At 44.7% G+C, this 10,159-nt stretch overlaps 1 protein-coding gene across 1 annotated transcript in view; it reads right to left on the bottom strand.

Annotated features, from left to right (window-relative positions):
• Positions 1 to 3,647: 3,647 nt before the first annotated feature.
• Positions 3,648 to 10,159, bottom strand: part of Thegl (theg spermatid protein like) — a 48,638-nt gene continuing 42,126 nt past the window's right edge. Inside the window, exons 6-9 of the mRNA XM_032916658.1 lie at positions 9,096 to 9,198; positions 6,986 to 7,117; positions 5,635 to 5,810; positions 3,648 to 4,897 (exon numbers count right to left, since the gene is read on the bottom strand). Coding sequence (XP_032772549.1) covers positions 4,783 to 4,897; positions 5,635 to 5,810; positions 6,986 to 7,117; positions 9,096 to 9,198 — 526 coding nt within the window. The 3' untranslated portion in view covers positions 3,648 to 4,782. The remainder of the gene's footprint in view (positions 4,898 to 5,634; positions 5,811 to 6,985; positions 7,118 to 9,095; positions 9,199 to 10,159) is intronic.

Below are 10,159 nucleotides of genomic sequence, written 5' to 3'. Positions count from 1 at the left end.
CATCCCTCCAGGGGACCCACCATCTGAAATAAGAGGCTGACTGCAGTAGGTGAGAACAGCACTTTGTAAAGACCAGTGGTTCCCATTTCTCCTAACCTTAGCCCTGCACGATGGCTATATAGATTTCATTTGTATGTGACTGAAAAGTTGGCTTCGGTGTGCATAATTATTCTATTGTATCTGACTTTCCTATTTCTTTCTCCTTCTACTCTGGTGAATTCTGTGAAACTAGATGTTCCTTGATGTAACAATTTTTAAACAATTAAAAATTGAGGCATAGAGGCTCAGCACAGCACAGCACAGCACAGCCCTAATGGCCCAGGTGCATGCTGTGTGTTCTCACCTTGGAAACAATGTAATAACTGAACAATGGTAGTTCCAGATTAATGCTTGACTTGCAAAGAAAGTTTAAAGAGATTATTAGCCAACATTGGGATTCCAAGAAGGGAAAAAGTTATTGAAGTTATGAAATAAGTTTTGCACAACAGTTGAGAGTGGTTTCTGGATAGTATAGAAGTATACTTGTATAGAATAGAATACATAAAAATATATATATATATATATATAAAATATATACTAGTAAAACTTACTCAAAACACTGGGACTCTGAGGAGAGTCATTGTATGCAATGTGCAGAAGCAGAAAGCTAGCAGAACTGTTGCGTTAAGGGTTAACTTGATTCTTTCTGGCCACTGCCTGGCAGTTTTGCCCATGTCATTTATCACTAGAGCTTCACAGGGAAATGCAAGTAGCTGACCTCAGAGCTCCGAGCTCTGAAGTATAATAAGTCAAAAGTTAAAGTTTAAATAATGGTAAGTTTGCAATTATTATTTTGGCTACAGACCTGGGATTAGGGGAAGCTTGAAACTTTGGGAAACAATTGAAATTCTTACTTCTTTGCCGGATGTGGTTATTCTTTTGAATTTGATGTGGCAATGATTAAACAATGTCTTTTTTTCCTACCTGCTTCTGGAGTATCAATAAAAGACTGGGGCAAGAGAAAGGCTAGAAAGCATGTGTGAGCATGTGTGAGCATGTGAGAGCATGTGTGAGCATGTGAGAGCATGTGTGAGCATGTGAGAGCATGTGTGAGCATGTAAGAGCATGTGTGAGCATGTGAGAGCATGTATAAGCACATGAAGAGCAAGTGGAGAACAAGTGGAGAGTGAGCCACACATGAGATTGTGTGCATGTGTGTGTGTGTGTGTGTGTGTGTGTGTGTGTGTGTGTGAGAGAGAGAGAGAGAGAGAGAGAGAGAGAGAGAGCATGAGAAGAGCATGTGAAGAGTGAGTGAAAAGAGAATGTGAGGTGTGTATGGAGAGTGTGCGAGTGTGAGTGAGAGTGCATGTGGTGTGTGTGAGATATGTGTGAGGTGTGTGTGAAGAGTGTGTGTGAGAGTGAAAGGGACCCCACAGAGGTGTAGGACTGTGGGAGTTTGAGAAAAGTGCACAAGAGAAAAGCAGAGTTCCCAAGAGAATGCAGTGTGTGTGCAGCCTCAGGCTGCGAGTGAGCGAGCAGGAAAGAGAGCAGAGAGAGACAGAGACAGTAACTTTAAGGCTTAAAAACTTGCCTGCCCGCTTGTACCTGAAGAGTAGTCTGTGTGTATTTATTATGTGCCTTCCAGATATCCCTGTTTCCAGTTAAGAACTCTGATCTTGTCGAGGCTGGACCCCGACAATATCTATTCATGTATAGAAAAAACATAAATGGTTTGGAACTCTCCTTAGTTTCAAATGTTCCCAGCCTTGGAATGTACCAAGCAAGGACAATAGGATGTTACTTTTATAACTGGTTGAGCGGAAACTAAGAAACAATGCAAGAAAGTTTGGTACTCTGTCCACAGTCCAGGAAATGCCTTAAAAGGACAAAGATGTTCTGTCCCCTTCTTTAATTAACTCAGTAGCTTTCCATTGCCTTTATGATGGAGACTAAAATAGTGAACCTGACCTCTGGTGCTCCAAGTGCTTGGCTCTGTCCCCCAACTTCCTCTGGCATCCTACAGACCTTTCTCTTGTTCTTTTTTTCCCCAGATGTTGTTAGATATTTGCTTTTTCTTTGGTCCCACTTATGCATATTTCATGTAATAATGTCAAAATAACTTGTTTTTTTCTCATACAATTTTCAACAAAATGTAAATTATTAACTATAACTGCCTGCACATGGAGTACATGGGGACTCCTTGTTCTTTCAATTTCAGTTACTTTGTTTTTTCTTTTTCTTTTTAAGATTTATTTTTTTAATATGAGTACACTGTAGCTGTCTTCAGACGCACCAGAAGAGGGCACCAGATCTCATTACAGATGGTTGTGAGCCACCATGTGGTTGCTGGGAATTGAAATCAGGATCTCTGGAAGAGCAGTCAGTGCTGTTAACCTCTGAGCCATCTCTCCAGCCCCTTGTTCTTTTCTTAATGGATTTTTTAAATTTACATTTTAAATGTTATCCCCTTTCCTGGTTTCCTGTCTATAAACCCCCATCCCATCCCCCCTCCCACTTCCTCTATGAAGGTTAGAGCCACGTGGACTCTTTTCAGCTCTCCCATCTGCTATGAAGGATTTACTAGAATGTTATGAGGAGTTCCTGAATCAGAGGAATAGTTGAAGGCCAGGAGACTAAGGGACGCTCTATCATGACAGGTGGGAAACACATCAGAGTACCTAGAAAGAGAGTCCTACTCTTACACCCTTCTACTCAAGACCCAAAGTTTCAGACAACGGCCACTAGCCCAGACGGCTTAGTTACATACTCATCCTTTTACTAGGCCACCTTGAAGAAAAGTCACTTTTTTGTTTGTTGTTTCTGTTTGTTTTCGTTTTTGGAACAGTCTCTTGTATAGCCCTGGTAAACTAGAACTTATTTATACCAGGTGGGCCTCCAACTCAGAGAGATCTTTTTGCTTCTACCGCCCAAGTGCTGGAATTAAAGGCCTGGACTATCTCACCTAGCCCCCTCAAAACTTTGTTTTGTTTGTTTGTATGTTTTTGTTTTGAAGATTTATTTTTATTTCAAACATGTGGGTGCTTTGCCAGTAACATAGGGAACCATTCCACTGCATGCATTCCCTGAGGTGTAATGGGGTTTGCACTCAGGGCCTCACAAATGTGAGACAAGTGCTGCCCCCGGCCCCAAGCTATGTGTTATCCACCCGCGTAAAGCTTGAGTGACATGAAGGTAAGTCATTGAGAGAAAATGGGAGATGCTCTCCAAAGGGACGCAAACCATGGCAGGATGACCAAATGCATCTCTGAAACACACATGTCCACGCTATGGAATCCCTGGCTGTTCACTCTGCAATCAGTTAGTCCTACTCAGTGTTTGGGTTCCAGTCCAGTTGTCTCTTCACTAAAGAAAACCTCCCTCACTTTCCAGATTGATGAAAGCTCTCTGTCCTGAATTTCACAACATTACGTCATAGCGCTAGTACTGTGGCTGGTGACCCTCATTTGTAACGGGATGTCATGGAGATGAGCAGGCTGTAAGAGCAGAACTGGCGTCTGATTGGCTCACTGTACTCTGCCTCCCACTCCTTGTACAGTGCCTTGAAAAGCAGTCAACGAACATTCACTTGATGGAAAAATCAGGACACACTTTCCTTATTAGCATTAATGATGCCATTCCTCCCTCCCAGCGAACACAGTACACTTTAATTCAAATTTGTGCTTTATTATATGTATTTTTCCATTTAAACTTTTCAACACTGTGGGGAGAGCCTACTTTATTTAGAAGGAAACTGAGACATAGGAAGCAGAGAAGTTGATTAAGCTCAAATGCCCAGTAAATGGTCCAGGAGACATACAAACCCAAATCCCTCTAACTCCAAACTCAAAGTAAAACAATACCATTATAATACTGCCTCTCATCGCCCTGCCATATACAGTAGCTCTTTCAGGGTAAAATTTAAGATTTTGAGCAAATTCATCTTCGTGCAAATGTAGGCATGTCCCAGAAAAATTAAAATTTGTAATAGTGGTAGACAGAACTAAATTCAAAAACTCTCAGCAAATACAATTTGGTAGAGTTTTCATGCTTGCCATTAAAAACAATACACACACATACACACACACGTGCACATACAAACACACACACACACACACACACACACACACACACACACACACACACACACACGGAGTAGGTCTTTTTGCTTCTGTCTTCCAAATTCTGGGACTACAGACATGTACCACACCACTAGTCTTTTCTTTTTAAAACTTATCTTTTGGGGACAGCATGTGACTGTTGCCCACTGCTCTTGAACTCTCAAGACTCGGGAGATCTTCTCTCCCCGGCCTCCCCAAGTAGCTGGGATTATAGAGGCAGGCCACGTTGCATCACCATGTAGATATCTCTTTTCTCTCCTTCGTGGTGAGTGGCTGTGAGCATGGAGTGAGGCAGGGGAGACTGGTAAAGAAGTTAAAGTAGGCTGTTCCCTCACAGGGACTATGGAAACCACGTCATCCCATCCAGAGGCGGTGGCGGAGAGCAGAGTGCACACGTTAGAGAATGTGTGCAGTGCAGAGCGGCAAGCACGGGGGCCAACAGAGATCCCAGCACGAAGAGGGTAATGAGGCAGGCACTGCTTTCTCTTTTATTGCTGGGTGAGGTCCCCAAACTTGGTAAAGACAAGATTACACACAGTGCCATCTGATGCTCACGGCAGTGTTTCCAGGAAGTCGCGTGTCTGGGAGGTGATCGGTAAGATGTAAACACCAAGGCTGGGAACAAGGACATCTGCCGCGCGTTCCACATACATAACTTGTGTCTGCCTGGGGTGGCCTGCTACAGTTAACGCACAATGGGCTCCGCCAGCTCCTTGACCCTGTTGGAACAATGTGCTTTCAAAGCAGAAGGCTTGACTTTAAAGACATCCGGGTCGTAATATACAACGTGCGTTGGACTCCTGGAATAGGAGAAAGAGAAACCAACCTGATGTAACAGAAAAGGCAGTGACACCCAAGCACACCCTCGCCCCCATGCCAAGTAGCATATTATTGTGCTATTGGGATTTCAAGGCCTGTAGAGGGCCGCAATAACATTCGCCACCACAAGATGGCGCTGGCTTCCACTGCGCCCCTCGTGGAAGGCCGGGATAGCTTTCGCCATTACAAGATGGCGCTGGCCTCTGCCGCGCCATCCGACTTCCTTTCAGGAAGTTAACTGTGTGCGCATGTGCAAGAGTGCCTTCGTGCCAGGTCTTTGCCCACTCCGGGGCGTGCCTAATGAGATCATGGGTAAGCGACCAATCAGGTGTGGATGCGCCGTGCTAGGGTGTATATAAGCCGCGCCATGCTGGCGCCCCGGGCCCTCTATTATTAATAAATATGAGCATTTTGGCTCGGAAGGATTCATGTGTTCCAGCGTATTCTTGCTGGCGAGACACAGCAGGGGACAAAAACATCGATTAAACAGGTGAGAAAATGAAGGGTCAAAGATGATATAACCATGATCTAGGGTCTGCAAGCTGTCAGGTTCCAAAGGTTTTGCTCTCTCTCTCCTCTCTCTCTCTCTCTCTCTCTCTCTCTCTCTCTCTCTCTCTCTCTCTCTCTCTCTCACACACACACACACACACACACACACACACACACACACTAACTTTCTCCAGACCCCTAACCCTTCCTTAACCTTAAATTTCAGTACCTTGTGTGTGGATTGGCTAGTTCCTGGATTCTGTGAGACACGTGAGGATGAGTTGCAGCATAAGATATAGGCCATCGAGCATCTCGGATAGGGAGATAGTCTTCGTGAACACGTTTGGACTTTGCTAGAAATATCGTTCTTTCACTAGGATTGGCAAGCAGGGCAGCAGGGGCTACCTGTAGCAAAAAACAAAGACACAAATGCCATCCCAGATTTCCCTGTGCCTCCCTGTGTCCCTCTCACTCACCCCTGAAATACCGTAGCCATACTCCCTGCTGACCCCCTTGCCTCCCTTCTTGGGCCAAGCAGTCCAGCCTTCTTCTGATGGCTGCTGGAGAATGAACAGCTCTGAACAACCTGGCTTTACCATGCCCACTCCATTGTCAGAGCACTCCGCCAGGCAAGTGCTTTCTAAACTAAGTTGGAGCACACTACCCTCAGGTGTTAGCCTCCTCTGAGGAACCCTCATTTTGCTGACACTGAACCCCACGTCTCTGACCTCATCCTCTCCCCCTCCCCGTCAGGACACTGTGGCCCTGAGCCACTACACAAGGCCTCTGGTTCTGCCTCTTTCTGCCTCAGGATCTCTTCACTCGCTAGTTCTGTGGGAGACACCTTTCCTCAGTCTTGGCTGAGACACACTGTCCTTGTCTCTGCATTCCGACCTCAGACCCTCACAGAGGGATTCCTGACTTGTGGAAACAGACCACCCTTTCTAATGGACCATTCTCTACACTCCTTAACTTCCTGTCTGTCTGAGACAGTCTGACAAGCCCTGGTGCCTAGCTCATGCTATATGACTCAACTTTGCCTCAACCTGAGATCCTCCTGCCTCAGGGTCCTGGGCACAGGGATAACACATTTGTTTCACCGTACCTGGCTCATTTAATCTTTCTCGTAATATGTATCTGAAGCACAAACACACTTCGTTTGCCTATCATCTGCCTCTCCCATTAGAATATGAACTGCTCAGGGGAGACTGTTTGCCCGATCACCTAATAGGTGCCAAACGAATGCATGTTGCCTGATTGTTCTCCTCTTGTCAGACTTTGAAAGGAAGCACGTCTTCCATATTGTTTCTTTATTGGTAAAAATAAGAAGGCTGTTGCATAGCAACCAGCCGGTGCTCACCTCGAAGAGTGAACACGAGTACCCACCTCACTAACTTCAAAGCCCACATTCTTCGCCCTCAACTCCTCTGCCTTCCTCCTTATCATGAAGGTAGCCCTCCCTTCCAACCGTAGAACACCTTCAACGCTATCGTTTCTGATAATTTCGGCCTGGATCTTGCAAAATAGCATTTTAGGAGCAGTCAGAAAGAAAGCCAGTAAGTGAGGCAGGGATGGCTTACAGGACGGATGGGCAATTCACTCCTTTCTCTTTCATAGCATAGACCCTCTATCTTAATCCTTGGGTGGGCAAGGTCTACAATCCTTGGACTTGCAACCGCACTCAGGGTAGAGAAGGAAATCTTAGTTTGAATCTAAGAAGGAAAGAGAAAACAGTACGTAAGTGTGTGACCAGTTCAGCATTGTAAATATGGTCCGAGCTCTTTTTTTTTTTTTTTTTTTTTTTTTTTTTTATTTTTTGGAGCTGGGGACCGAACCCAGGATCTTGTGCTTGCTAGGCAAGCGCTCTACCACTGAGCTAAATCCCCAACCCCATGGTCCGAGCTCTTAACCGGGCTCCAACAACTCAACAGGAGGGATGGGAGCCCTTCAGTAACCCTGGCCAGGATCGGCTTCTATCTCACCCAAACTGGATTGTACGGGTTCCACGCCAGCTATGCCTAGGTTTAATTTTTACATGGCAGGTGTGGGAGAAACAGCCGGCGATGTTAGAAATACCTCAGAAATGCGTGGTAATGCTGATCTTGGGAGATGGCTCAGCAGGTAAAGCGCTTGGCATACCAATCTGAAGACCAGGGTTCGATCCCCAGAGCCCACATGAAGATAGAAGGTGAGAGCCGGCTGCATGTGGCTGTCTTCTCACCTCCAGAAGTGTGCCGTGGCACGGTTGCACGCACACGGGCACTTGCACACAGGCTGGGACCTGTGTGCTCACACGTGGGCGTGCACCCACATGTCAGTAAATGGATGTGATAAAAAGTTAAAAATAAAACATGCAGTTGGCCAGGAGAAGGTGTGGCTGTATTGCATGTGGACACCCAAGCGAGAAGACCGTGTCCTGATTTTTTTAACCCTTTGAGGAAAGGAGCTTTCAGCATCACAGACTGCCACAGCGAAGGACATTTGCCTAAATGGCTCTCTTCTAATCGGGATAAGGAAGAAAAGCAGTAAAAGCCAAGAAGAAAACAGAAGCCTGTGTCTCTGCTAGGCAGCTGGTTAAGACTTTAGCAGGCTTGGGGGGCTGTGGGGCATGACCCCTCCCTCGTGGTAGATAGGCTGAAACGAAGGGTTGAACACACTTTAATTGCAGGCAGAGAAAATAGCAAATTGTTTTCCAAATTTGTTCTTGTGCTGTTTAAAATGAAGACAGCGTGCCTGGCTTATTGTTTCTGTCCCTATTTCGCTGATGGAAGCACCATGACATTGGAGGCTCAATAGTATATGTTTATTTAATTAGGAAATGGAAAAGTTGGGTTTCAAACCAAGGATGGTGCGTGTCTCAACACCGTGAAGACCTCATTAAGCATTTAAAGCACCTTGTATGAGCAGAGCTTTGTCTGGTACAGGGCTCTAGGTGAACTTTAGGAAGACGTCTACTCCTGACTTTAATTAAGCCTTTCAATCAAAGGGGGATTAAAACAATCGCTCATTAGTCAATTATATAAAGTGAAACATGACGATGAGTCGGAAAACAAGGGACTCTAAGCTTTCTGTGGAATGCAGAAGGCCTGCTACGGCCAACACTTAAGTGAGAATGGGAATGAAAATTATCTCTTGGTGGCCTCATTTCCACTGGTCTGTGTGTGTTTAATAAAGGAATAAAGTGGTAATTTTATAAATTGCAGTAAGTAATACAAACTGTAATACAAAACAGGCAATTCACTTAAGTGTGGACAGTTAAAAGAATTTGGTCTAGTACATGTATAATTGAGAAGCTGAGTGAAAATTGTGCCTTTAAATAAAGATTTTGTGTTTATTCTTAGAACATTAAACAACAACAACAACAACAAAAAACCAACAACAACAACAACAAAATACCAACAACTTCATTTGGACCTGGAGAAGTGACTTGGAACCCGGCACCCAGGAAGTGGTCTGTTCTGTGTTCTGTATGTGGAGGGGGAGGGAGACGGAGGGAGGAGTTCCACCTACGATACCCCTGCCACCATGGAGCCACCACTTGCCTGCCTCCCCCTCCAGGATGGGCCGTATGCCTCAAACTGTGAGCCCAAGTAAACCCTCCCCCAATTTGCCTCTTGTCCTGTACTTGGTTACTGGACGAGAAGTAACCAACCCAGAGAGTGTTGCATGGTAAGGTCAGCCAGCACTTACAGTCTTAGGAGGGATGTAGTTGGGATCTGTGCCTTTGGCTATGGAGAGTCGCAGAATCCGGGGAGAGGGATCGGAATAGCGAAGGGTGCCTGGTAAGTTCTCTCTGAAGGGGTGAGATGCAAACAGAAATCAAATGTGACCTTCGACTGGAAGGACAGTAAGAGCGCATCGCTACAACCCACCTGCCGCTGTGCGCATGCTCTTTCGCTGTGCGCATGCTCTTTCGCTCAACCCACCAACCCACCTGCCGCTGTGCGCATGCTCTTTCCCACTCGCATTAGTGTTGTTTGTTTGTTTGTTTGTTTGTTTACCAGATTGCTGTTTCTCACTTGGCCACAGTATGAGGTACATTTTTAAGTGTCACAGTGTGTGCAAATATGCTCGTATGTACAAAACAAAATTCCAAGATACTGCTTCTATGCCTCATATTCTGATTTAATTATTCAAAAGTTTGATTTCATTAGAAAAAAAAAACCTTAGAATTAATGTCCCATTTTGGATTGGTTCTGCAAAAAAAAACCTCACTTCCTATCAACACCTCATTAGTTCCCTGAGATAATTAGTTCCCTCAGTGCCCACTGAGGATGCTCTGTGCACCGTTCTCTGTAGTGTGGTGTGTAATAGTCCTTGTCTTAACTCTCGGGCACTTGGCCAGTTATCACAGGCTTTCTCTGATCAAAAATCTACCAGTCATTCGACAAATCTACAAACTTAGCATGGAAAAAGGTTTCTCAAATAAGTGATGACTTTCCAAGAATGGAGAGCTATAGGTCTTGTTATTAAACTTAAGATGATTAACATATATATATATATATATATATATATAACTTAGCGTTTCAAAGTGTACAACTAAGAGGTTCCTAAAACATCCACACACTGTTCAACCAGCAGCATTAATCTGTGGGTATTTTCATCAGCCCCAAACCAAAATTCATATAGTCATACAAAGACCCAGAATAAAGTGATAACGTGTACAAAGAGCAAAATTCAAAGGCAGCTCATGATTTAAAAATCTACTTTGACAACCATGATTGCGTATTATTGCATAAAGACATTTAGGACCT

Source organism: Rattus rattus, chromosome 11 (assembly GCF_011064425.1).
Source record: "Rattus rattus isolate New Zealand chromosome 11, Rrattus_CSIRO_v1, whole genome shotgun sequence".
Classification (NCBI taxonomy): Eukaryota; Metazoa; Chordata; class Mammalia; order Rodentia; family Muridae; genus Rattus; species Rattus rattus.
This window is presented reverse-complemented; position numbering and strand designations above follow the sequence as displayed.